The sequence below is a fragment of the Copadichromis virginalis genome, linkage group LG23, assembly GCF_057382275.1.
Source record: "Copadichromis virginalis isolate Kocher_CV1m ecotype Utaka linkage group LG23, C_Virginalis_male_GT1.1, whole genome shotgun sequence".
NCBI lineage: Eukaryota > Metazoa > Chordata > Actinopteri > Cichliformes > Cichlidae > Copadichromis > Copadichromis virginalis.
In genome coordinates, this window is record NC_140639.1 from 45,722,332 (window position 1) to 45,750,246 (window position 27,915).

A 27,915-nucleotide genomic window follows, 5' to 3' on the forward strand; every position below is an offset into this window, starting at 1 on the left:
CTTCAATAATGAATAGTAAGATGTTCTAGCTTTACGGAGGGCTTTCTCATAAGGCAGCAAACTATTTCTCCATGGCTAAATGATGATCATCTAAATATGTGATATGCTATTCCCTCTCCAGCTTATGAGTTATCTGCCTGAAGTGCGCGTTTGAGAAATATACCTGGGAGTCAAGTACTTCTCATTTGAAACTCTTTTTTTCACAGGAGCTACAATATAAGTACAAGATAGGCACAAGAACAACATTATTGACCTCTGTAGGAGTAGAAGTCAGGCAGCTGCTTTGTGTTGGTACAAGTATGAAATACAAAATCTGGGAAATACTGGAGCCAAGAATAGTTTTGCACTCCTTGCTCTGTGTTCCCAAGTTTATGTACTAGGGAAAACTACGCAGTGCGTAAACTTGGGAACATGGAGCAAGGAGTGCAAAACTATGATGGTAGGAGATGACAAAGGACAGTGGAAGATGGAGACAATAAATGCACACTGGATAACAAGAATTTAGGCACCGAGTGGTACCCAACCCTGCCGGGGAGGTGTCTGAGAAGACTAGCTGGCGATGAGTCACTGGAGTTATTCACTGGAATAATAAAACTAAGTAGACGAACTACATTACAAACTGAAACTACGGAGGATATGATAAATACTAAAGGAAACTCTTAACCAAAGTATGGTCAAACTAAAACACAATAGATTCTCAAAAATACAGGGAATCACAAAAAAAAGTCAGTGAAAAAGAAATCAACTAACAAAACAGTGCAGACATGTAGTGTGAGTTGCAAAGAAGAGTGTGTTGAGTTCCAAGAGGGACAACTACATCAACAAACACAAGATTTTGTCATTTAAGCGAGGGGCTTGAGTGATTTTTCTTCCCCCAGTAGCAGTGCTAGAAATGTGTATGTTTGCAAGGAAAAACAAGAACCTTTAATATGAGATAGTGCTGAGAAATTCTAAAGAAGGTGTTACCTTTCCTTTTTATGTTCGAGTTTTGTTGTATCTGTTTGCAGTTTTGGTTCAAACATAGCTGAACGCCATGGTTTTGTTAGCCACTTCTATAGGGCTGTCTGCAGCTGCAATACGCCTTCTTTTCATTTGTATTGTGTTCTTAATGTTAAGCACCATAGTCAGAACTTCAAAGGACCATATAAATAAAGTATCTCGGCTGGGCTTGGTGTATCTCTGCTCGTGAATGTGTGTCTTGTACTACAAGCTGGCTGGAATTCAGTGACCTATAAACAACTATTTAGATACTTCTTTCACTTTTCATTAGTGAATGACCTACATTTAAAATAAGTCATTGTATTCAACATGGTAAATATTTGTTGTTGCCACTAACTACAGCATGTCTATAAAGCTGAACCATTAGAACCATTAATACAAAAGCAACTTTGTTTGAAAGTGCTTTATAAATAAAGTTAATAATAATAATAATAATATCATCATCATCATCATCATCATCATCATTATTATTACTATTATTACTGTAAAGTACATAAGTTGAGAGACTATCAAAATAAAACAGGAAGCCTACTCAAAAACTGACTAAACACGGGAAACCTAACAGAAACACAGACTAGGCACAAGGAACATACAGTAGAAGAAAAGGAAAAACTTGAGAATAACAAACAAAGACAACTATGAATACTAAATCACAACAGAGCGGAGGTAAAAAGGCTAAAACTGATTGAGCTGTAAAAAACCCAGAATTAGGATACAAGTGAGTTTCTGATTTTAAGAAATAGATGTTAGTGACACATACAAACTAAAAAGCTATGCAGCTATATCTAATCTAGCTGCATAGCTAGATTAGACTGCCATCAGATAGATTAGACTGCCATCAGATAGATTAGACTGCCATCAGATAGAGGGAATAATAGAAGTCACATGACCCAAAGAGAAAGTGAAACAGCATTTATAGATCCAAACTCATACTTGAAAGTCATACAAATCCATCAGCTGAAACAAAACCAAGACACACCAACTTCACAGCACAGTTGGACATTCAGGTACGGTAACACTGTGTTAATAATACAATGCAAGAAATACATTTATTAAATTATTAAATTGACTGGACTGAGTCATCTCTACCATTTGGTTCAGATGTGTCAAGTTAAAAGAATTTAGTTTCTAGAAGAATTTAAATAATTTACTGTTTTTTAAATTTACTGTCTTTTCTGTTTGTTTAATTCACAATTAGTTGATGACAAAAAAAAACATGGAGAAAATTAAAAATATCTTTTGGGGTAAGCATTTTTTTTCATATCATATTCATTGTTGGTGGTTTTCTTGCCACCCTTTGCCGTTAATATATTGTCATACTTGTGAAGCCCTCAAGGCTTTCAAGTGTAATATTGAGCTACATGAATAAAACTAGCTTGACTTCACTCAACTGTTTAGAAATGAGGAAATGCTGGAGACTCAAGTGATCTTGATCTGAATTTGTTATAGATGTTAAATTATTTTACAGTGGAATAGTTACTATGATGTCCTTTGATTTGAAAGTGGCAAAAAGTAACATTATATTTGACTTGAAGAAAAAAAAAAAAACCTGCCCAGAATATGGAAAAGTGTTGCTAACATGTTTTTACTTTGTCATACTTCAATTGCAGGAAATCGTTCATCTTCTCGTAAGAAATTTAAATTATGATGCAAAATTATTTAGCGCTGAAGACAAAACTTGAGGCTGTTACACACTGGACAAGTAAAATCCGTGCAAATATTTCCTGGGTCACAAATATTTTTCGGACTCATCTGTTCTTTACGCAGCTGTTCACACTGACAGTTTGAGCTGAAGAATTCCAGGAAGTTTTTCAAAAAAAAGGTTTCTGTAATGGAACTTTAGATGAGGTGGGATTGATTAGAGGCAGAGCAACTTTACTGAAATCCCGAGTAAATAGTGGAATTAATTCTTTGTCCTATTTTTCAGATCCAAATACCTGATCAGGCCACTGGGTTTGACAACAACTGTGATCTTAACCCACATGGCACTCGTACTGAATACACAGATGGAAATAGTCACACGATATTATTTATCTTGGACACACAGTTACACGATGCTCTGGTTCAGTCGGCTCTGTGAAATGATTTCTCTGCCTCCTCAGATCTGGTCCCAACTCTACCAACAACACCTCAAACTGTCCCACTGACATCCTGAACTATGTACGAACACACAGCTTCAGCTCCTGGATCCAATCATGAAATTCTCCCTGCTGCTGCTCTCTTAGTTTCCTACTTTTCTGAGCTTGTCATTGTTTGAAGTCGGCTTCATTTTTAGTTTTCACAGTTCGTTTATTGAGGAGGAATTGTCCTCAAAAGCACAACGTGTTCAGTGTGTAACAGCCTTAACACATAATGATGTGTAGTTGCTCTTCCAGTGTGACTCATACAATTAACATTTTCCATTTACAGTGTTAGAGGTAGAAGCAAGGAGTATACCATGGGGGTGAGTATTAAGGGTTACTGCTGAGGTTACAATGCCACAGAAATTCACAGTTTCACATGGTGATGCAGAAATCTATATTTGGTAATTTCATGCTGCTAAAATTGCAGGGAGTAGAACACAGATGTCAGTCTGTCTCAGTAGTACACCCCTTGAAGGGTTTTGTTTGTTTATTTTATTAATTGGTGTTTGTTCATATTAGTATGGTAAAATGTTAAACTGTAAGTGTAAACTGAATGCTGTTGTAATTTTCTAAATGAACAGTGAAAGAGAGCGAGACCTGCAGCTTGTCAGAGATTACAAGCCCCACAAAGATGTCCAGCATCTCCAAATTCTGCTTTATGGACCACCAGGTGCTGGAAAGTCCAGCTTCATCAACTCTGTGGACAGTGCTTTAAGAGGCAAAATCGCAACTCGAGCTTTGGCAGCAGCAAACTCTGGCGATAGTTTCACCATTGCAGTATGTATCTATTCTTATCACAATTGCTTTTAGATGCATGCATGAAAATACATTCATTTCCTTTGAGGTTTTCAAGGACTACAGGGATGCACTGCAGTGGTAACTCCTCTGTAGACGTTGAACTATAAGTAGTATTCAGAAAACTGTTCTCTGAGACTTTAGTATATGGCACTGTAACACCTACACATTTTGCTATTTACAGTGCAGAACATATAAAATTCAGAGAGAAGAGCAAGGAACATTTTACTCTTTTGTCTTCACTGACACCATGGGCCTTGAGAGGGGAGCTAAGGGAGGAATTCATGTGGAAGACATCAAACTTGCCATGAATGGACATGTCAAAGAAGGTTACAAGGTATGACATCTTTATTCAGATGCTTGTACACAGTCTGTGATACATAAACTATATCATGCAAAAAGGTTTCAGTGAGTTTGATTTTTGTTTACTTCCCCAGTTCAATCCCAAATGTCCCTTGTCTGAAATGGATCCTAACTACAGAGCCTCCTCCACTTTAGATGACAAAGCCCACATTCTGGTTTTAGTCATTCGTGCTGACTCAGTGAGCATAATCGATGATAAAACTGTGATGAAGATGAAAGATGTCAGAGCAGCAGCTTGTGACAAAGGTGAGAGCAGATGTTGTTCTACATGTATGATATCACAATTTGAAATAGTAGAAAAACATGAGACAATTAATGATATTTGAGGAACTTTATAACTCCAGTGTGTTCAGTTAAGTAACTCACAAAAAATAATCAGAATACATAACACATAAAGTTATTTTCAGTTCATCATTTCATTTTTAAGGTCTGCTTTCAAGTCACATTTATTTTCTAAAGCCATCCTTAATTTAATGTGTTAGCTGGCTCTAGCCCTCTGACCCGGAGTTGGATAAGCAGAAGAGAATAGATGGATGGATGTTTTATGACTGAGGTTTTAAACCCATAGAAGTATCCAGATATGAAAGTCCAAATCAGGTTAATATTTCATCCTTCTAAGTTTACTTTTTTAGGTGATGGTAGATTGGAACAACTATAGTGCTACCTGTAACTAAAATATCAAATGTATGATTGGTTGAAAAGCCAATCAATTTAACAGTTACTTCTCTCTGTATTCAGACATTGTTGTTGGTGATGAGACCCACCACTGTTGTGTCATATGCAAACTTGATGATGTGATTTAAGCTGCACTGTGCAGTACAGTCATGTGTTAGCAGGATGAACAGCAGTGGAATAAGCACACAGCCCTGCGGCGATCCTGTACTCAGTCTGTGGAGGTTTTATTTCCTACAGAGACAGACTGGGGTCTGTCAGTTAGGAAGTCCAAGATCCAATTGCAGAGAGTGGTGTTTAAGACAAAGGATCTAAAAAATCACCCAAAACACATCAAATCTGAGTATGACATTTTTTTTTTGTTTTTTGTTGTTTTATCTTTTTTTACTGTAAAAGATTTGCAGTTAATATATTGTCATATTTGTGAAGCCAGCAGGGCTTTATTTGTAATATTAAGCTAAAAAAACAAAACTAGCTTGACTTGACAAACAGTTTTGAAATAAGGGAATTCTGGACACTTATAGATCTTTGCTAAATTATTTTATAATGGAATAGTTACCATAATTTACTTAGATTTGAAAGTGGCTAACTTAATATTTCATTTGACGTGAGGAAAAAATCAAATGACTTCTGTTAGAGTGAATTGTTAAATGTTGTCATTTTATGCTTGCCAACTCTGATGAAAGGAATTCCACTGTCCTTCCCCCCAGATTCTCGAGGTTCTGGTTGGGGGGCTGTAATGTTTTATTGCAGATACCTGGCCAGGTCGCAGCCCCAGGAGAGAGGTCTGCTGAATGAGCGAGTGTGTTATTCGCCCAGTTCCTGTAGCAAGATGGCGCCGGTGTACGTGGCTTGCCGTCCTCGGCTACATCTGCTTCGCTGCTTCTTACCCTCTCTACGCTCTTTATGGACCTTGGCATTGTATTTTTTTATCCTTTTAGTTGTATGCGCATCTAATGGCTGTGCACTGATTACATACGACAGGCAAACACTTTTAAATCTAAGACTCTCTCATTCCTCTCGGCCTGATCCTTGCTGGAACCTGAGTGACGCCACCGCGCCCTGACCGGTCCCTCCGACCGGCTTCCTCCATCTATCTATTCCGAATCTACACAAGAAACGCTATAGGAAACGCGGTAGAAGGAGCGGCCGTCGCGTTCGCTTCAGGCTCTACTTTAAAGCCAGAGCCACTGGCTACCCACATGCCAGCCTGGATATCTTATCTTCTTTCCCTCCTTCCCAGGAGCGCTCTGATGCTAAGTTGCTCACCCACCGTTGGATCTGCTTGGCCGACCACGAAGTCTACCCTGCGATTCCTGTGGCATGTTTTCCTGCTCGGGTTTGGATAACATCGCTCCGATGCGGCGTTTGCCGAAACAACCTAAGTGTCCTACGACGCACCACCCGTGGCGACTTAGCCCCTAGGATACGGATGGCATTGCTTAATGTCAGGTCGCTGGTCAATAAGACCTTTTTTTTAAATGACTTCATCTCCACTAATGGGATTGATGCCTTATTCCTGACTGAAACCTGGATTCGTCCTGGTGAGTTCATCCCTTTTACTGAACTTCTTCCGTCGGACTGTGTTGCTTTTAGCTCACCAAGGCTTACTGGTAGGGGTGGCGGCGTAGCCTCGGTTTTTAAGAATTCGTATGCAGTTCGGCAGCTACCCTCACCTACCTACTCTAGCTTTGAAGTCTAATTATTGGAGATGACTGCATCCACGACCACACTCTGCGTGGTGGTTTATCGACCGCCTAAATATAGCAAATATTTTATCACGGACTTTGCTGATCTCCTAGGCTCCGTTCTTTTTAAGTATGGTTGTGTTCTCATTGTCGGTGATTTTAACATACACACTTGCTGTAAGGATGACTCATTTGCTAAAGACTTCCTTGCCTTAACGGACTCTTTTAACCTGGCTCAGTGGGTTAATGACCCAACGCATGTTAAAGGACATACTTTGGACTTGGTTTTCTCATATGGTCTGGACATTTGTATCAAGGATATAAGTGACACTGGGATCTCGGATCATTTCCCAGTTATATTTGATACTGGCTTATGCACTAATGAACTACATCCTGCGGCTCCCCTTCGCCCGCTACGTGTAATTAATGCTGAAGTGATGTCAAACTTCTCTATGTCTTTCTTGGATTCTGCATCTGTCACTCTCGACTGTTGTTCTTTTCACTCGGTTGATGACTGTGCTAATTCCTTCCTATCGCTGATTTCTTCAATCCTTGATACTGTTGCCCCCATTAAGATGAAGCGCCCTAGAACCTACTCTCAGTGTTGGCTTAATGACACTACGCGCGCCTTACGTCGCGTGTGTCGGCGCGCTGAGAGAAGGTGGAAAAAAGATAAACTTCAGGTTTCCCATGACATGCTACGGACTAGCCGCTTAAAATTCCAAAGTGCTGCTAAAACGGCCAAAGTGTCCTTCTTGTCCAAAATCATCCTGGACAATGACCATAACTCCCGTACCTTATTTAAAATTTTTAACTCTGTGGTTAACCCTTCCCCGGACATGCCTTTAATTCATTCTCAGGGTCTTTGTGAGCGATTTCAAACTCACTTTTAAAAAAAGGTCTCATCTCTTAAGTCCTCCCTTCCCCCTGCTTTATATCCTCTCCCCATTCCTGAGTGTATTTCAACTTTCCACCAGTTTGAGCCTGTGTCACTTTTGACTCTTAAGCGGCTAGTTGCTCAAATGAATAACACCAATACTGTGCTTGACATTCTTCCATCTTGTTTAGCTAAGGACTGTTTTGATGTAATCGGACCTAGTATCCTATTTCTTATGAACTTTTCCTTGCTCTCAGGCTGTGTTCCTTTGTCCTTTAAGCATGCTGTAGTCCACCCGATTCTAAAAAAAAGAAATTCTGACTGTTATGACCTTTCAAACTATAGACCGATCTCTAAGCTTTCGTTCTTGTCCAAGATCCTGGAGAGACTAGTTCTCTCCCAGCTCCAGGCGTACTTGGACACGAACAATATTGCTGAGAAATTTCAATCTGCCTTTAAGCCATTGCATAGCACTGAAACAGCATTGGTTAGAGTTCTTAATGATATTCTTGTAATCACTGATACTGGACGCTCTATGGTCCTAGTTTTACTGGACCTCTCTTCGGCCTTGGATATGGTAGACCATAACATTTTATTACTAAGACTTGAGCACACTGTGGGTATTAGAGGCACTGCCCTCGACTGGTTTAAATCATACCTCGCTGATAGATCCTTATCAGTTCACTTAGGCACCTTCTCCTCTTCCTCCGCTCCGGTCTGTTGTGGTGTGCCTCAAGGATCAGTTTTAGGCCCTATTCTCTTCTCATTGTATTTGCTCCCTCTAGGTGCAATCTTTGAAAAATACAATATCGCCTTCCACTGTTATGCCGATGACATACAGATCTATTTTGAACTTACTGACGACCTTGCTGTGTCCCTGCACTACTTTCAAGAATGCATGCGGGAGGTCAAAGAATGGTTCCTGAGTAATTCCCTCGTTTTAAATGATAAGAAGACTGAGATTGTGGTGTTCAACAGTAAAATCCCTCGTGCCCAACTCTGTGCTGCCCTGGGTTCCTTTGCTAGTTTTTCTTGTGACTATGTCAGTAACTTGGGTGTACTGCTGGATAGCTCGCTCAAACTCGATAAGCAAGTGTCTGCTGTAGTGAGATCTAGCTTCCACCAACTGCGCCTTATCTCTAAGGCTAGGCATTATATTCCGCATGAGGACCTGGAGAAGCTTATTCACACTTTTGTGACCTCCAGGTTGGATTATTGTAACTCCTTGTACTATGGTCTTCCCTCTTCTCTTCTTCTTAGACTGCAAACAGTCCAAAATGCAGCAGCCCGCCTTTTAACTGGTACCAGGAAATTTTGCCATATTACCCCTGTCCTAGCTAGCCTGCATTGGCTGCCCATAAAGTACCGTATTCAATTTAAAATATTACTTCTTACTTTCAAAACTATTAATAAATTAGCGCCAAGTTATCTTAGTGAACTTCTCAAACCACATACTCCTGCTAGAACACTCAGATCTGCCACTCAACTACTTCTGACCCAACCCAGATCTCGACTGAAGTCTCGGGGTGACCGTGCGTTTGCTCTGGCTGCCCCGGTACTGTGGAACACCCTTCCTCTCGACCTCCGCGCATCTGATTCCATTGCACTGTTCAAAACGATTAAAAACCCACTTATTCAATCTTGCCTTTCCCTCTAGTTAATATTTCTTTTATGATTTTATATCATGCACTTTTATGCTCATTTAAATTCTTGTTTGCTCTGTACCTGTTGCTTTCCTATGTATTAGTGACAGTTATCTGCTTGCATATTTAGTACTTGCTTTGGTCCTATTTCTATTATCCTCCTCCTATACTCTATTTTACTTGTTAAGCACCTTGGTATACCCTTGGTTTTTAAGTGTGCTTTATAAATAAAGTTTATTATTATTATATTATACATCCTATCTGGAAGATCTGTTTCTTGTGATGTTGCTCCTGCTTTTATGACCCTTTGGTCAGCAGGAGGTAACACACACACACACACACACACACACACACACACACACACACACACACACACACACACATTCTTACAGAAGTTCACACATATACATACGATGCCTTGTCTGGGCGTTGCTTTGCTGTGATGTGTTTTGTGTGAACTGTCTCTCAATAAAAGGCAGCTTTGGGGTCATTTTTTTGGTGGACACAGACGAGGCCTCCCTTGCGCGAGTAATCGATCGATCGACTGTCTTGTTTTCTTCATGACGAATAAGTCTCTAGAATTAGCGGGGCTTGTGGAAACACAGACCCAACAACTTCCTACATTGTCTTTTTTGCATGTACCCCCCCTCCACCTGCAGGAAATCGCTCAGTAAGTCCTGCTTCACCTCTTTGTAAGATGTTTAAAATATGGTACAAAATATTTAATCATGAAGACAAAATTAAATGCTTTTACACACTGGATGTGTAAAATCCATACAAATAATCCTGCACAAAGAATATTTTACTGACTTATCTATTCTCTATCCAGCTGTTCACACTAACTGTTGGAGCTGAAGAATTCCAGGAAGTTTGGGAAAAAAAAGTTTCTGTAATGATTGCAACACCCGTCCCACATTCTATTGAGAGGGGCCCTGGGTTCCCGTTGTTACTCTCCTACTGATACTCCCTTTTTAATACTTATAGTATAAAATATGCAATAAAACTACGCTATATGGAAATAAACCACACACAAGCAGGTCAATTAGAAAGTTAACTCCACTTTAGTGAACGATTACTTAACAACAACACAAAAGACAATAAGTAAAATTAATAAAGTTCGTTAAACAATGGTAAGGTATCTACCTCAACAGAAACAAAATAATCAAATAATATTGTGGGCCCACACACACTCTCACCAGCACACACACACCTCAAGTGATACAGTCTTTCTGCTAGCAAACCCCTCGTTGCAGGCCTGAGTCGTGGCTCGGGTGCGTTGGGACCTAAAACAATGTGGTCGCTTCACTCATTGCCAAGCAGTAAAATAAAAAGCACGTGCAAACAATAGTACTCACACCTCCCAGCCCCCCCGCCCCAACAGACAACAGAGAACGGGGGTGTGTGAAGCCTCCAAACCTCCCTCCACCCGCTCATATGTAGTGTTGAGCTCCCCTGCTGACCCCAGTAGGCGCCCCCATATTCTGCAACCCACCAGGGAAAGGAGGCCCAGGCCCATCCGGACCAGGGCCCAGTTCAGCAGCACTGCCTGGCTCCACAAAGCCCGGGACAGCCCACCCGCTCCACCACAGAGAAAACTGCACTCACCCCGTCATCCACTCATCTTCCAGACTACACAAGACAATAGTCACCCAGACTGAGATCTCCTATATTTCCCCCTCCTGCAGAGTGAGTTTCTGAAGAGAGGAGACCTCCTGCAAGATGTAACAGCCTCCCCCACCAGTCGAAGAGCCCCCCAGGTGGCACGATGCACTGGCGGCACCCTGCGCCAGGGCTGGGCCACCTTACACCCACCCGCCCACAACCCAGGCGACACTCCAACCAGGACCCAAACTCCCAAGGCCCAGCCAGGGCCCCAGCCCAGAGACGGAGCACCCCCAGACCCACCCATGGGCAGCCAGGCTACCAAGAGAGCATGGATATAATTGTCTGGTGTATTGGTTTGACAGTGTGAGCAGTTGTTGGTAGACGTAAAGCCTATCTTGAACATCCGATGACCTGTAGAGTGTACTCTATGTAGTATTTTGTATTGAATTAATTGAAGACTGGGCTTTCTAATTAAATGAAAGGTTTTTAAGCATGTCTGAGACCAGACGTTTTGTTCTTAGTTAACTGATAAATCTGCTTCCCATTTCGCAATAGGAAGTGATATTGATTCATCTGTTTTAGAAAGTATTCTGTATATTTTGGAAAGTAATTTTGGGGGGGTTCTTACTTTTCTCAGCTTGCCATCGTTTGACGTCGACTTCATTTTAGTTTTCACAGTCCGTTTATTGAGGAGGAATTGTCCTCAAAAACGCAAGGAGCTCAGTGTGTAACAGCCTTGAAACATAATATTTAATAAATATTAATTTAAAATGTTACCCTTCCAGTGTGACTCATACAATTAACATTTTCACTTTACAGCGTTAGAGGTAGAAAAGAGGAGCATACCATGGGGATGAGTATTAAGGGTGTGGTTAGAGAGAGGTGTACTAGAATTATTAAGACTAACCCTTTAATTTCACCAATTCTATAAATCCTAGAGTCACATTTCTTATTATTACAGTTACTGTTAGAGGCTTGCATGAAAAACACATTTCCTGCAATATTTTCTAGAACTACAGGAGTGCAATGAAGTGTTAACTGCTTTGTAGATGAACTATAAGTACATTTACAGTACAGGACATCTCAAACTCAGAAAGAAATGCCAGGAACTTGAGATGTAGGTTGGATGCTGTACACAAATATGTCCGGCTTTCCGACCCTAGTCAGACTGTTACTCATGAAACTGGTAAGTTTACCTTCTCAGCTTTGTGTTTAATTGTTTCCATTTAAAATAAGTTCAGCCAGCCAGGCTGATACTTTGTTACTACTGCCAGTGTGAGAGTCGCAACATTGTAGCAGTAAACAGTGTAATAGCATTGCTTTACAGACTGTTTCAGTTGATTGTTGTTATTGTGTAGAGCTTGTTGTGTGTTGTAATTAGTACTGTAATATCTACGCTGTCTTTGCAAAAAGCCACATATGTGAGCCCACGTGTCACATGTATTTAAATGTATTTAAGTGTATTCTTAAGAGGGCAGTTTCTATACAACAATGACAATTTCATCACATTTAACTATGATTGTGGGTTTATACCATATTGTATTATCTGCCTCTGTCTCACAGTTAAGATGATATTTTCTTGTTTTTTTACCTGAATAATTGAATATATGAATATATTTATATTACTATTTCCTACTTATACCAATTTCATATTTCTACTTGCCAGTGATGGTGTGTGCCTAAAGTGTGGCAGTGATAAACACAGTTCTCCAATACCGTGTCATTATATTATGACCGTACATTATTACAATGGGACAGCACTGAACCACGTTCCAGAGACAATGGGTTATATTGGATCTGCTATAATATGAATCAAAAGCATGTTGGGTGATTCCCTGATAAATGTTTTCTGCTTCCATGTATATTATATCCTTATATGAAAAATTAATATATTAAGAAAACCTTACCAGCTTGTACTGTAAGTTGCCAAGTTGAAGAATACGTTGAGTTCTAGAGCCACAAATACATCTTTAGATGGCAAATCGTTGAAGCTAGAATTTAAGCATGTGTATAGCATGTGATTTCCCTCCCAGTAACTTTAGTGTTTGAAATGTGTTGGATTGTTTGCCACAAAAATTAAGGACATTTAAAATGAGATACTGCTGAGAAACTCTAAAGAGGCTTATAACAGATATAACACAACTATGTTATAGCTGTGTTATATATGTTTGCAGTTTTATTTAAAAAAAAAAACAGTTGGCAGGTTTTGTAAGCTGCCAAATGCTTCTATAAGGCCGTGTCTCTGCAACTGCAATAAGCATCATATATTGTTTAATACTTTAGATGCTGTTGTTGATTTTCCACAGACTGCACTGAATCTGTATTTGAAGTATGTGAAAACTTTTCAAATGTCTTTGTGGATAAGGTGTCTAATATGAGAACTCAGATATCACCATATGCCATTTACCCATCATCTTCTTTTCCCTGCTCTGCTGCCTTTTATCAGTTTTTTAAGCCTGTGACTTTACCTTTTTTATATGAGGTTGTTGGTCAACAGAAGTCCTCGGGTTCCCCACAGATGCAGTCCCACCCTGACTATTTAAAAGAGGTGATTTCTGCTTTGGGGCCAGTTCTTGTTAGCAACAGCAGCTTGTCCTTGACTGTAACTCCAAAAGACTTTAGGCTTATGTGCAGCACTTTGTGACTCTGTCGAGAAAGGTGCTATATAAATAAAATTGTATTTTCATTATTTTATTTTATCATGTAACCTAATTAGAAAGTCTGGCCTGGCTTCCAACATGATGTCCAATTTTAGAGCAATCTCCAAGCTACCTTATTTCAAACATTTTGGGAAAAAAAAGAGTCTATATTATATATTATATTATATTATTATAATATCTTTTTAAGGGATTTTAGTCTGGTTTAAATTTTTTTCATAGGACAGTACCTGTACTACTAAGGGTTTTTAATGACATTCTTTTAGCTACAGATGGTTGGAATTATTTGATCCTAGTTTTTACTAGATTAATAGCCTTTGCTACAGTGGGTCACATTATTCTGATATTTTGTTTGGAACATTTTGCACGCATTAATGGCACTACCCTGAATTGGTGTAAGTCCTACCTGGCTGAAAGAACATTTTGTTATCTTTAATAGATTTAAGTCATCATGTTCTCCTTGTCATGTTGGGTACCTCAGGGCTCAACCCTTGGGCCCCTGCTATTTTTATTAAATCTTCTTCCCCTGTGCTCCATGTTTAGAAAGCATAAATGTGCTTCCCAGTTTTATGCTGGTAACAGTCAGGTGTATATGCCCGTTAACTTAGAAAAACCTTAAATGTCTTGATAAAGTAAAAGTTATTACTGGTGGGTCTCCTCCTTTAGATTTGGGCCTTCTTACACAATACAAAACATTTTGTCACTAACCTGGGTGTCAAAATGGACAGTGATTAAAAGCAATTCAGTGCTGTGGTGAGAGCGAGTGTCTTCTTTTTTATTTACCATATACAATTGGTCAAACACAATCTTCCAGACTTCATTTTAAAATTCTGTAGTTTATTTTTAAGTCTTTAAATGACCTTGCCCCACTCTCTGAGCTCTTACAGGTGCACTCACCCTCCTAGTCACAAATGTCAGCTAAGTTGTGGAATTCACTGCCCTTGCATATTACACATGCTTCTGCACTGACGTTTTTTAAGTAACTATTTAAAGCCCACCTTTTTTCATTGGCCACAGTGAGAGAGTTGACTTTAAAAAATTTTTATTATTATTAATGAATTTGAATTTCTATTGTGAGCTTAATGATGAGCATTTTAGCCAGCATATTGTTTTAAAGCACTTTATAAAAAGTGCTTTGAAGCAAAAAACAGCTAGGCTTGGCTGGGCTTTGCGTGTCTCTGCTAATGAATGTGTGTCCTGTACTACCTGTAGAACAAGTTGGCTGAGTGGCTGGATTTCACTGACGTATAAACAACTCACGCTCACCTACTTCTTTCACTTTTCAGAAAGACCTACATTTAAAAAACATCATTGTATTCAACTTGGTAATCATTTGTTATAGTCATTAACTAAAACATGTCTATGAATCTGTCATTGTTTAGGGGGGATTAGTAGTAATGGCCATATGACACCGATGCTCCAATACAAGCCTCCAACTCCAATTTGTATTTTCCTTGAACCACTGCTTCAAAGCTTACTTTAATGCCGGAGGGCAGACAAACAAACACTTGGCCCGTGATGTCTCCTCACGTCTACTCCACCTTGAATCTGCTTGAAGCAATTGATACTGCTACACGAGATTCTTTGTAACATTTTATTCCCATGTGAATGTGTGTTTTCGAAAGCTGGAGAAGTTGCTAGCAAGAAACTAAAAACCAAAAACAAACCAATGTAAAAATAATTGTGATTAAAAGTCTTTAAATCCCGGTCCCATGTAAGATTAGTCACACCCCGCTTTAGTTACACAAGCACACCCTATCATCCCACCACATCCTGTTTCCAACTGCTTCCAACTGCTACAATGCAATTGCTTTGGTTGTATTTGTATCAATCATAAAAACCGTTATTGCACTCAGCACATGATTATTGAGACATTGTTTTGCTTTGTCTTAATTTGCCACTAAAACCTATTTTCAATACAATTCATTAAGTAGTTCAATACTGATTCATTGCTTCATTTGCGCATCACTAGGAATTAAGAGGCAAATGCAGACTCCAAGACTGATTTGAGGAAATGAAAAATAAACCTTTGTGGGGCGATCATGGCTCAAGAGTTGGCTGTTCTTCTTGTAATTGGAAGGTTGCCGGTTTGGTCCCGGCTCCGACAGTCTCGGCTGTTGTTTCCTTGGGCAAGACACGTCATCTGTTGCCTGCTGGTGGTGGTCAGAGGGCCCGGTGGCGCCAGTGTCCGGCAGCCTCGCCTCTGTCAGTGCGCCCCAGGTCGGCTGTGGCTTCAATGTAGCTTGCCATCACCAGTGTGTAAATGTGTGTGTGAATGGGTGAAGGACTGAATGTAGTGTAAAGCACTTTGGGGTCCTTAGGGACTAAGTAAAGTAAAATACAGGCCATTTACCATTTTACAGCGCAAGCATCAAATCCAGGTGGATGAAAAAAACAGGAGACAAAATTACTGAGGCAGACAAACAGTACAACATGACAGAGAACTAAAGAAAGCTATACAGGTACAACTAGAGTAGACTGCCATCAGATAGAAAGAATAACAGAAGTCACATGACCCAAAGAGAAAGTGAAACGACAATTTAAAACCCAAACTCACACATCATCTTCATCAGTGTGAACAACAACCACGACACACCAACTTCACAGCACAATTGGACATTCAGGTACGGTAACATTGTGTTAATAATCCAATGCAGGAAATCCAGTCATTAAATTATTAATTTTAGCGGATTGAGTCATCTCACATTTGGTTCAGATGTGTTAAGTTAAAAGAGTTTACTTTTCTTTTCCGTTTGTTTTATTTACAGGTAGTTGGTAACAAAAAGACATGAAACTTTTTCAGTGTAAGTCATTGTTGTGACTTTCTTCTTTTTCTTTGTTGATTTGCCCTTAACACAGTTTGTTCAGCCCTCTGGGATTTAACATGTAACATTGAGCTACACAAATAAAACTGGCTTGACTTAACAAATAGTTTTGAAATGAGGAAATGCTGGAGACTCAAGTGATCTTGATCTGAATTTGTTACAGATGTTTGCAATATTTTATATAATGGAATAGTTACCGGGGCAGCACGGTGGCACGGTGGTTAGCACTGTTGCCGCACAGCAAGAAGGTCCTGAGTTCAATTCCACCATCAGGCCGGGGTCTTTCTGTGTGGAGTTTGCATGTTCTCCCCGTGTTTGCGTGGGTTCTCTCCGGGTACTCCGGCTTCCTCCCACCGTCCAAAGACATGCAACTTGTGGGGATAGGTTAATTGGATAATCCAAATTGTCACTAGGTGTGAATGTGCGAGTGAATGTGAGAGCGAATGGTTGTCTGTCCCTGTGTGTTGGCCCTGCGACAGACTGGCGACCTGTCCAGGGTGTACCCTGCCTCTCGCCCCATGACAGCTGGGATAGGCTCCAGCGCCCCCCCGCGACCCTGGAAAGGATAAGCGGAAGCGAATGGATGGATGGATGGATGGAATAGTTACCATGATGTCCTTTGATTTGAAAGTGGCAAAAAGTAAAATTTCATTTGCCTGGAAAATCTAATGTAACCGTGCCTGAATATGGAAAAGTGTTGCTAACATGTTTGTAAATTGTCATATTTCAATTGCAGTTAAACGGCCAGCACGCCCTGTTTCACCTCCTCGTAAGATATTTTAAATATTATACAAAATTCAAACCTGAAGACAAAACAAGAGGCTTTTACACACCGGATCCGTGCAAATACTTCCTGGTTTACAAATATTTTTCGGACTCATCTGTTCTTTATGCAGCTGTTCACACTGACCATTTGAGCAGCAGAACTCCAGGAAGTTTAGAAAAAAAAGATTCAGTAATTGAACTTTGGGCGAGGTGAGACTGATTAGAGTCAGAGCAACGTTACTGAAACCCTGAATAAATCGCGGCATTTTTTTTTTCAGACCAACCGATTCTTCCGATTTCTTGAATCTAAATAAAAAAGACCTGACCAACAAGCCCACTGCATTTGGCAGCTCTTAACTCACATGACACTCGTACTGAATACACAACCAGATGGAAATAGTCACGTGATATTATTTACATCAGACACACAGTTACATGATAATCCAGTTCAGTTGGCTCTGTAAAATGATTTCGCTGCCTCCTGAGATCTGGTCCCAACTCTACCAACAACACCTCAACAACAGCTGCCCCACTGACATCCTGAACTATGTACGAACACACAGCTTCAGCTCCTGGATGCAACCATGAAATTCTTTCTGCTGCTGTTTTCTTAGTTTCTTACTTTTCTCATCTTGGTATTGTTTGATGTCGGCTTCATTTTTAGTTTTCACAGTCCGTTTATTGAGGAGGAATTGTCCTCAAAAACGCAACGTGTTCAGTGTGTAACAGCCTTAACACATGATGTGTGACTCATTTAAAATGTTGCCCTTCCAGTGTGACTTTTATACAATTTACATTTTCACTTTACAGTGTTAGAGGTAGACGAGAGGATCATACCATGGAGGTGAGTATTAAGGGTGTGGTTCCTTAGAGAGGTGTACCAGAATTATTAAAAAATAACTCTTTAATTTCACCAACTCTCTGTGACTCTGTTAATCCCAGAGTCACAATTTTTATATCACGAAATTGATCTGTTTCAACTTGTTATAACAGCAGTCTGGCGAGGAAGGAGCGGCTAGCAGGTCCACCGAGCATGTTGTTGGGGGAGCCAGTCAGTTAAATCGAACAACAGACCTTTATTTGACATTAGCAACATAAGACCATACAGGCTAGGTCTCCAAGGCTCTACTCCGCCCGTACATACATGTGGGGGCATCGGTGCCAGCCTGTTATGTTATGTTATGAATGGTTTCTCTCGGAACAGACACACTAGCAGCATGAAACGTCTGCCACTATACTCACACACACTAGGAGACTCCCACAACTACTACAATAATAATAATTTTCATTCTTTTACATGGTGATGCAGAAATGCTCATCTTTTTTTTTTTTTACAATTATTATAGATGTTTTAAGGCCTTCGAAAAAAAATAAGTCCAGTATTATAGAATGAAACCAAAGATCAAACCCTGTTTTCAGGTCCAGAACATGGGAATAGAGTAGCTGCGAGAGAATTCAACATTAATGAATCAATGGTACGAAAGTAGAGGAAGCAAGAAGAATGAGTTGAGTAAAGGTTGACTTATCTGTTTTGTTTCGCTTAATGCACCTTATAATCTGGTGCGCCTTATGGTCCGAAAAATACATTAACTTCTACCTTCCTTTGTCCAGAAGTCCAACTTTTGTGCGATGTTAGCATCTTCCTCTGCCTTTTGGGTGCTACCGCAGGTGCCTTTGACGGTGCGAAACGTTTAGTCGACAATGTTGGAGAGAAAACTTACAAACATACAGTACAGCACTTCAGAGTCACACTGCTAGCGATCGAAGATTTAAGTAAATTTGGAAAGCTGAACGCATTCTGTACTGGGACGAGACACGGGACGAGATTGATTGATGATCTAAGCCAATCAGTTCACAGAAAACAAGACGTTGTAAAAAAACAAACAAACAAAAAAAGCATTCAAAATTGCACAAAAACGAAAAGGTAAGCCGCGTTATAGCAAGGTACCACTGTAGTAGAAAACAGATTAGAACACTGATTGGTTTATTTGGATATTTATCACAGAGACTCCATCAATAAAATTAATAAAGCTTTGCTGTGGCTTATGTAATTTAGAGGTTTGCCATTAGATGTTAATGTCAGAACAGATTGCAGCAGATAATGTGTAAATGTATCAATACAAAGATTTAATCCTCCACTGAAGAACTGTGCTAGCAGAAAAATGTGTTGAATTGTGATTTCAAAAGATGAATCATTTTCATTATAGATCCACAGCACCTTTTGCTCTAATGTCTCCAACAGTCAGGTCAACGAGCTAGATGACATGTCAAATGCCCCTTTTATATAGCATCACACACTGAGGCAAAAAGCCTGAGTTATCAATAATAACCACCATCACGATGCTAATTTTCTCTGACTCTGGTTTTTGATATTATCAGACTAGACAATTCAAACCTGCCTATGTCAGTCTGGCTTGGTTGTACACCCCTCAAGTGTTTTGTTTGTTTTATTAGTTTGTGTGTGTTCATAACACTGTTGTGTAAACTGTAAGTGTAAACTGAATCCTATTGTAATTTTCTAAATGAACAGTGAAAAAGAGCAAGACCTGCAGCTTGTCAGAGATTACAAGCCTCACAAAGATGTCCAGCATCTCAGAATTATGCTTTATGGACCACCAGGTGCTGGAAAGTCCAGCTTCATCAACTCTGTGGACAGTGCTTTAAGAGGCAAAATCGCAACTCGAGCTTCGGCAGACGCAACCTCTGGTGTCAGTTTCACTAATGCAGTATGTATGAGGATGTATCTATTCTTATCATAATTGCTGTTAAATGCTTGCATGAAAACACTCTCATTTCCTTTGAGGTTCTCTAGGACTACAGGAGTGCATTGCAGTGGTAACTGTTTTGTAGACAATAAACTATAAAAAGAGTGAAAAAAGTCGGTACAACTAGTGTGTCAATTATTCTGAAAACTGTTTAGGGTCTTTAGTATATGACATTATAAACACTATTTTTTACATTCACAGTACAGGACATATAAAATTCACAGAGAAAATCCAAGAACCTTTTATCCTTTTGCATTCAATGACACCATGGGCCTGGAGAGGGGTGCTGAGGGAGGAATTCTTGTGGAAGACATCAAACTTGCCATGAGTGGACATGTAAAAGAAGGTTACAGGGTATGACATCTTCATTCAGACACAATCTATGAAACTGTATCGTGAAAAAAGGTTTAAGTGATTTTCCATTTTTTTCCCAGTTCAACCCCAAATGTCACTTGTTTGAAACGGATCCTGACTACAACAGTTCTCCTACTTTAGATGACAAAGTCCACATTCTGGTTTTAGTCATTCCAGCTGACACAGTGAGCATAATCAGTGTTGAAACTCGGAGGAAGATGAAAGAAGTCAGAGCAGCAGCTCGTGACAAAGGTGAGAGCAGATGTGGTTCTAAGAGCATTTAGTAAGTAAGTAAGTAAAATTTATTTATATAGCACTTTTTAAGACAAAAACGCTGTTACAAAGTGCTTCACAAGAAAACATGTCAAACAAACAATATAGCAACATAAAGGAAGTATAAAAGCATATCAAACAAGCAATAGTACAATATAAATATAAAATAAAACAACATATTACGCATTAACATTACCCAAATGCCTGTCTAAACAGATGAGTTTTAAGCTGTTTTTTAAAAGAGGCCACCGTGTCGATGGTGCGTAGTGAGGAGGGTAAACCGTTCCACAGTATTGGAGCCAGGGTTTGAAAAGCGTGATCCCCCTTTGTTTTCAGACGAGTCCGTGGAATAGATAGACGACCGCTATCAGTGGATCTAAGAGTCCGCTTTGGAGAATAGGGCTGGAGAAGCTCCGAGATATGGGGGCCTCACCTTGTAGAGACATAAACGTAAAGGTGAGGATTTTAAACTTATATCTATACTCAACCGGAAGCCAATGCAGGGATTTTAGTATAGGAGTGATATGGGAAAATTTATTGCTGTGGGTTAAAAGCCTTGCTGCAGCATTTTGAACCGCTTGGAGCCGATTTAGTGAGGCCTTAGATACGCAGGAGAAAAGTGCATTACAATAATCCAGCCGGGAGGAAATAAAGGCGTGGACAAGCATCTCCAGTTCGGTTGTGGAGACAATAGTCCTGAGTTTGGCAATATTTCTTAAGTGAAAAAAGCAGGAGCGGGTCACGGATTTAATATGAACGTCAAAGGACAAAGATTGGTCGAAAATTATCCCAAGATTCCGAGCAGTGGCTTTTATCGACGATGAAAAAGCACCCAGATGTTGACTAATCTGGGGCTTGATATTCTCTGGGGCTAGGATTAAGCACTCGGTCTTGTCTGCGTTCAGCTGCAGGAAATTGTTTGTCATCCAAAGATTAATTTCCTTAAGACAGTCCATAAGAGTGGATAGCTTGTCTAATTCCCAAGATTTAAAAGAAATGTATAATTGGATGTCGTCCGCATATAAATGATAGGAAATATTTTTGAAACCGCTAATGATCCGGCCTAAGGGAAGAATATATAGTGAAAATAACTGGGGGCTTAAAACCGAACCTTGTGGAACTCCACATAGAAGCTTAGCCACGTCTGATTGGAAGTTTCCCACTGAAACTAAAAGCGTCCTATCTTCCAGAAATGAGGTGAACCACTTTAGAACAGATCCTGATATCCCTACCGTGCAGTTTAAGCGATGGATTAATTGTCTTAATTTCAAATACTAGAAAAACATGAGATAAAATGATTGCATTGCTTTCTGTATTGGCAGGGATCCCACAAATAGCTCTCATGACTAAAATTGATGAAGCCTGTCCTGAAGTCAAAAAAGACATAAAGAACGCCTACAAGAGCAAGCACATGAATAAGCTGGTATGTTCAAAGAAGTAACTTTCATGAGCTTGTAGACAGTTTACACATGAATGTAACATCTCTAATTCAGCTGTACATTTCAGTATATTTTTACAGAAACCTCAGCTGGAATCAGTACAAATAATTCAAGACGTAATTTATAATTATGTCACTGCTGCAACAATACGATTTCAGGTTTTTTAAAAATGTAATGTTGTTTAAACTTAGATGGACACAGTGAACGTGGACCTGGGTATTCCACTGAACTGCATCTTCCTCGTGAAGAACTACCACAAAGAAATTTACACGAAGGACAACATGGATTCACTGATACTGTGTGCACTGAAAAAGATCATTGACTATGGAGAGGACTACCTGAATGACCAGAATGATCCAGATGATGTGTGAGGGGGATAGAAAAAGGTGATTTTGCTTCACCATCATTACAATCACAGCCACACAAACAGTTAATTTCACCAGAAACTTTATCAAACTCATTTTTTTCTTGTTCTTATTTTATTAAACTTTTTGTTCTTTTGCAAATTAAATCCAAATAAACTTCAAAGAAAACTAATACATGTACTTTTTGTTATTTACTGTATGAAAAATGACAGCTATATACCTGTAACCTGTTGCCTCCTGTGTAACTCAAATAACTGATTTCAAGTCTCGATGTAAGACTGTCCTCTCTGAGTAAGTGATTTCTTGTTTCCAGAACTGTAATTAAATCTGTTCACTTAAAATAATGACGACTGACCAGAGAGTGTGTGTTTATTTGTTCATTGTATTTATTATATTGAAATAACATTGATAACGTTGGCAGTTAATGATATTTTAATCAGAATCAGAATACTTTATTGATCCCTGGGGGAAATTATTTTTTGTTACAGCGCTTCATTATAAACAAACATTAACAAAGACAGACAATACACTAACTAAGAATAGCACAATATATACATGCATATAAAAGTCACTTATTAATAAATAGCTGAAAAAGGAAGAACATGTGCAAGAAGGGTGTAGCTATTAAACAGTGTGTTAAGTGGATGAGTTGTACAGAGATGGCCACAGGTAGGGATGATTTTCTGTGTCGTTCAGTGGTGCTTTTCAGTAATCTCAGTCTCTCACTGAACCTGCTCCTGTGACTGACCAGCATGTCATGGAATGGGTGGGAGGTGTTATCCAACATTGTCTTTATCTTGGACAACATCCGCCTCTCCGACACCACCTTTAGGACTTCTCCCATCTTTCTAACTCCAATGTGTTCAGGTAAATAAGTTCCCAAATAAATAATCAGAATAAATAGCACATAAATAGTTATTTTCATTTCATCATTTTCATTTTTAGGGTATGCTTTTAAGTCCCATTTATTTTATAAAGCCATCATTGTGAAGCATGTCAGCCTTTGATCTGTCCACGTTGTTCCCTGCTGTCCACCCTATTACAGCTGGGATAGCACCAGCACCCCCATGACCCTGAGCTGGATAAGCGGAAGAGGATGTATGGATAGATATTTAATGACTTAGGTTATCAATCCATACATGCATCCAGGTAGATATACAAGTCCAAATAAGGAGTTGATGTTATTGTGTATTGTGTTATTGTGTAGAGGTAATGTTTACCAGAGAGTGTTATCTGTAGTAATTACTGCTGTAATATCTACACCTGTTTTTGCAAACATATGTCAACCTACTGTTAGAGTGCCTCTTGAGTATTCGTTGGTCCACTAGAGGACAGTGTTGAGCCTCAAATGATCAATGTGATCCAATAAAGCGTTGATGCTGGAACACAATAAATACAGATGAGACCTGGACAGCAGGGAGCAAATCAGTATTAGACAGGGAAGCATGGGGGTCAATATCAAGCACATGAGAATATCAAAGTAAAGCATGAACTAAAACACACACATGCAGCAAACAGGAAGCGAAATATGACTGAATGGGAAAACAATGGACACAACTAAATAGGGAAACAGACAACCAGAGCACAAAGACACAAGACAGAGACAGGGACACAAGTAGGAAACAGAACGGGATCATAAAAGAAGGTAACTTGGAATAATAAAATCAAGTAGATGAACTACCTTATAAACAGAAACTACAGAGGATATAATGAGTTCTAAAGGAAATTAAATAAAACTAATATACAAAAAGCCAGAACAAAACACAATAAATTCTCAAAACCACCAGGAACATACAGTAGAAGAAAAACTTGAGAATAATTAACAAAGAAAACTATGAATACTAAATCAGAATGAAAACACAACTGGAGTGGAGGTAAAAAGGTCATTAAAACTACATCAGAGGCTAAAACTGAAAACGCTGGTTACAAAACCCAGGATTATGACAGAAGTAAGTTTTTAATTTTAAGAAATAGGTGTAAGGGACACATACACGTTAAGAAGCTATGCAGCTACAACTACATTAGACTGGCATCAGATAGAGCGAATAATAGAAGTCACATGACCCAAAGAGAAAGTGAAACGACATTTATAAATCCAAAGTCAAACATCATCTACATCAGTGTGAACAACAACCAAGACACGGCAACTTCACAGCACAGTTGGGCATTCAGGTACGGTAACACTGTGTTAATAATCCAATGCAGGAAATCCAGTTATTAAATTATTAAATTGACCTTTATTGAGTCATCTCACATTTGGTTGACGTGTGTCAAGTTAAATAATTTCATTTCAAAAAGAATTTAAAGAATTTACTGTTTTATAATTTACTGTCTTTTTTTTGCTTGTTTAATTCACAGATAGTTGATGACAAAAAAAATGTTGAATATTAAAAAAATCTTTTCGGGTAAGCAGTTTTTTTCATTTCATATTCATTGTTGGTGGTTTTCTTCATGCTTCTCTTTTGATTTGCCCTATATTGTCATGTTTGTGAAGCCCTCGTGGGTTTAACATGTAATATTGAGCTACACAAGTAAAACTGGCTTGACTTGACTGAACAGTTTTGAAATCAGGAAATACTGGAGACTCGAGTGATCTTGATCTGAATTTGTTATAGATGTTTGCAAAATTATTTTACAACAGAAAAGTTACCATAATGTCCTTTGGTTTGGCAAAAAGTAACATTTCATTTGACTGGAAAATCTAATATAACTGTGCCTGAATATGGAAAAGTGTTGCTAACATGTTTTTACTTTGTCATATTTCAATTGCAGGTAATCGCTCACCACCTTCTCGTAAGATATTTTAAATATGATACAAAATTATTTAGTCCTGAGGAAAAAACTTGAAGCTTTTACACACCGGACACGTAAAATCTGCGCAAATATTTTCTGGTCTCGTCTGTTAGTGCAGCTAATGCAGCTGTTCACACTGACAGTTTGAGCAGCAGAATTCCAGGAAGTGTAATCATGTCATACTATTTACCTCAGACACACAGCTACTCAATGCGGCTTTCTGAAATCATTTCCCTGCCTCGCCTCAAACTGTCTCACTGACATCCTGAACTGTACAAACACACAGCTTCAGCTCCTGGATCCAACCGTTAAATTCTCCCTGCTGCTGTTTTCTTAGTTTCTTACTTTTCTCAGCTCGTCGTCGTTTGATGTCGGCTTCATTTTTAGTTTTCACAGTGCGTTTATTGAGGAGGAATTGTCCTCAAAAAAGCAACGCGTTCAGTGTTTAACAGCCTTAATACATAATGTGTAATTAATTTATAACGTTGCCCTTCCAGTGTGACTTTTATACAATTTACATTTTCACTTTACAGTGTTAGAGGTAGAAGAGAGGATCATACCATGGGGGTGAGTATTAAGAGTGTGGTTGCTTAGAGAGGTGTACTAGAATTATTAAGATTAACCATTTAATTTCACCTGTGTTAATCCTAGAGTCACAATTTTATATCACAAAATCCATCTCTTTTGACCTGTTTGATCATTGTGGTAACTTATGTTTAATGTTCGTTCAATTTGACTTTAAACCCATCTGTGGGTGTCACATTTTTGCTCATTCTGATGTCACTGTAAGTGATTCTCTGCTGAAGTATTAAATTTTATACATTCAAATTGTTACAGCAGCACAAACCTCTGAGTCACAATGTGGAATTCACATAGTTTCACATGGTGACACAGAAATGCATATTTGGTTATTTCAGGCTTCTGACATTGCAGGTAGTAGAAAACAGATGTCAGCCTGTCTCAGTAGTACAGCCCTCAAGTGTTTTGTTTGTTTGTTGTGTTATTTTGTGTTTGTTCATAGCGCTGTTGTATAAACTGTAAGTGCACACTAAATCCTATTGTAATTTTCTAAATGAACAGTGAAAGAGAGCGAGAACTGCAGCTTGTCAGAGCTTACAAGCCTCACAAAGATATCCAGCATCTCAGAATTATGCTTCATGGACCACCAGGTGCTGGAAAGTCCAGCTTCATCAACTCTGTCGACAGTACTTTAAGAGGCAAAATCGCAACTCGAGCATTGGCAGCAGCAGCCTTTGGTGACAGTTTCACCATTGCAGTATGTATGAGGATGTATCTATTCTTATCATAGTTGCACACTCATTTCCTTTGAGGTTTTCTATGACTACAGGAGCGCACTGCAGTGGTAGCTGCTTTATAAGCATTAAACTATAAAAAGAGTGAAAAATAGTCAGCACAACTAGTGTGTCAATTATTTTGAAAACTGTTAAGATCTTTAGTATCTGGCACTAATATAACAACACCACATTTTTTTTATTTACAGTACAGGACATTTAAAATTCAGAAAGGAAATCCAGAAACTTTTTACCCTTTTGTCTTCACTGACACCAAGGGGCTTGAGAGGGGCGCTGAGGGATTAATTAATGTAGAAGACATCAAACTTGCCATTAGTGGACATGTCAAAGAAGGTTACACGGTATGATGTTTTTCATCCAGATGCTTGTACACAGTCTGTGATACAGAAACTGTATCGTGCAAAAAGGTTTAAGTGACTTTGCTTTTTTTTTCCCAGTTCAAACCCAAATGTCTCTTGCGTGAATCGGATCCTGACTACAACAGTTCTCCTACTTTAGATGACAAAGTCCACATTCTGGTTTTCGTCATTCCAGCTGACAAAGTGAGCATAATCGATGATGACACATGGGAGAAGATGAAAGAAGTCAGACTACATGCTCGTGACAAAGGTGAGAGCAGATGTTCTACATGTATGACATCACGATTTCAAATAGTAGAAAAACATGAGATAAAATGATTGCATTGCTTTCTGTATTGGCAGGGATCCCACAAATAGCTGTTATCACTAAAATTGATGAAGCCTGTCCTGAAGTCAAAAGAGACATAAAGAACACCTACAGGAGCAAGCACTTGAATCAGCTGGTATGTTCCAGGACTTTCATAAGTTTCACGAGTTTGTAGACAGTTTACACATGGATGTCACATCTCTAATTCAGCTGTACATCTCAGTATATTTGAACAGAAACCTCAGCTATAATAAGTACAAATATTTGAACAAGTAATTTATAATTATATCACTAGTGGAACAATACAGTGTCAGGTTTTTTAAAAATGTAATATTGTTTAAACTTAGATGGACACAGTGAACGTGGTCCTGGGTATTCCACTGAACTGCATCTTCTTCGTGAAGAACTACCACAAAGAAACTTATACGAATAACGATGTGGATTCACTGATACTGAGTGTACTGAAAAAGATCATTGACTATGGAGAGGACTACCTGAATGACATACAATCCTGACCTGTAATCAATGTGTGAGGGAGCTAGAAAACGAAAATGTTCAGTTACTCTTCAAGTGATTTTGCTCATGTTTCATTTGCCATCATTACAGTCACAGTCACACAAAAAGGGTGTGAAAAGAAACTTCTTTTCTTTTGCAAATTAAATCCAAATAAACTTCAAGGAAAATCAGCACATGTACTTTTTGCTATTTACAGTATATTCAAAATGGTAACTGCATGAAGAATGACACATATATGCTTGTAAACTGTTATCTGCTGTGTAACTCAAATAAATCATTTTAACCCTTGATGTAAGACTCTCCTCTGTGAATCAGTGATTTCTTGTTTAAAGAACTGTAATTTAAGTTGGATAAGTGGTAGAGGGTCGATGTATAGATATTTAATTACTTAGGTTTTCAACCCATACAAACATCCAGTT

The 27,915-nt window shown here is 39.0% G+C and overlaps 3 protein-coding genes across 5 annotated transcripts; all 3 read left to right on the forward strand.

Annotated features, from left to right (window-relative positions):
* The first annotated feature begins 1,961 nt into the window (after window positions 1–1,961).
* LOC146681731 (interferon-induced protein 44-like) lies at window positions 1,962–14,429 on the forward strand. The gene is made up of 8 exons (XM_085449323.1): window positions 1,962–2,006; window positions 2,198–2,243; window positions 2,610–2,627; window positions 3,409–3,442; window positions 3,704–3,899; window positions 4,102–4,254; window positions 4,355–4,526; window positions 10,846–14,429. The coding sequence occupies exons 2-8, from the start codon at window positions 2,201–2,203 to the stop codon at window positions 10,848–10,850; spliced, it is 621 nt and encodes a 206-aa protein (XP_085305449.1). The 5' UTR covers window positions 1,962–2,006; window positions 2,198–2,200; the 3' UTR covers window positions 10,851–14,429.
* On the forward strand, window positions 1,966–27,784 carry LOC146681732 (interferon-induced protein 44-like). 2 transcript variants are annotated; one of them, XM_085449322.1, is made up of 9 exons: window positions 1,966–2,006; window positions 24,567–24,613; window positions 24,981–25,001; window positions 25,535–25,568; window positions 26,082–26,277; window positions 26,503–26,655; window positions 26,752–26,923; window positions 27,016–27,116; window positions 27,328–27,784. In XM_085449322.1, the coding sequence occupies exons 2-9, from the start codon at window positions 24,574–24,576 to the stop codon at window positions 27,493–27,495; spliced, it is 885 nt and encodes a 294-aa protein (XP_085305448.1). In that variant the 5' UTR covers window positions 1,966–2,006; window positions 24,567–24,573; the 3' UTR covers window positions 27,496–27,784. The 2 variants fall into 2 exon arrangements, with proteins under 2 accessions (XP_085305448.1, XP_085305447.1); XM_085449321.1 differs by lacking the exon at window positions 1,966–2,006 and adding an exon at window positions 24,034–24,380.
* LOC146681733 (interferon-induced protein 44-like) lies at window positions 15,966–22,567 on the forward strand. Of its 2 annotated transcripts, XM_085449320.1 has the most exons (9): window positions 15,966–16,046; window positions 16,191–16,226; window positions 16,984–17,016; window positions 17,823–17,856; window positions 19,543–19,738; window positions 19,979–20,131; window positions 20,212–20,383; window positions 21,727–21,827; window positions 22,035–22,567. In XM_085449320.1, exons 2-9 carry the CDS (start codon window positions 16,211–16,213, stop codon window positions 22,212–22,214), a joined length of 885 nt encoding a protein of 294 aa, XP_085305446.1. In that variant the 5' UTR covers window positions 15,966–16,046; window positions 16,191–16,210; the 3' UTR covers window positions 22,215–22,567. The 2 variants fall into 2 exon arrangements, with proteins under 2 accessions (XP_085305446.1, XP_085305445.1); XM_085449319.1 differs by lacking the exons at window positions 15,966–16,046; window positions 16,191–16,226 and adding an exon at window positions 16,258–16,887.
* Window positions 27,785–27,915: the final 131 nt, after the last annotated feature.

Bases quoted from the DNA above. Each gene is read 5' to 3' on its own strand.
- LOC146681733 (XM_085449319.1), top strand. From the start codon at position 16,827: ATGGATGGATGGATGGATGGAATAGTTACCATGATGTCCTTTGATTTG. The intron at 17,857-19,542 runs GTGAGTATTAAG...CTAAATGAACAG, and splicing joins GAGAGGATCATACCATGGAG to TGAAAAAGAGCAAGACCTGC. The intron at 21,828-22,034 runs GTATGTTCAAAG...GTTTAAACTTAG, and splicing joins GCAAGCACATGAATAAGCTG to ATGGACACAGTGAACGTGGA.
- LOC146681731 (XM_085449323.1), top strand. From the start codon at position 2,201: ATGACAAAAAAAAACATGGAGAAAATTAAAAATATCTTTTGGG. The intron at 3,443-3,703 runs GTGAGTATTAAG...CTAAATGAACAG, and splicing joins GCAAGGAGTATACCATGGGG to TGAAAGAGAGCGAGACCTGC. The intron at 3,900-4,101 runs GTATGTATCTAT...TGCTATTTACAG, and splicing joins GCGATAGTTTCACCATTGCA to TGCAGAACATATAAAATTCA.
- LOC146681732 (XM_085449322.1), top strand. From the start codon at position 24,574: ATGACAAAAAAAATGTTGAATATTAAAAAAATCTTTTCGG. The intron at 25,569-26,081 runs GTGAGTATTAAG...CTAAATGAACAG, and splicing joins GAGAGGATCATACCATGGGG to TGAAAGAGAGCGAGAACTGC. The intron at 26,656-26,751 runs GTATGATGTTTT...TTTTTTTCCCAG, and splicing joins ATGTCAAAGAAGGTTACACG to TTCAAACCCAAATGTCTCTT.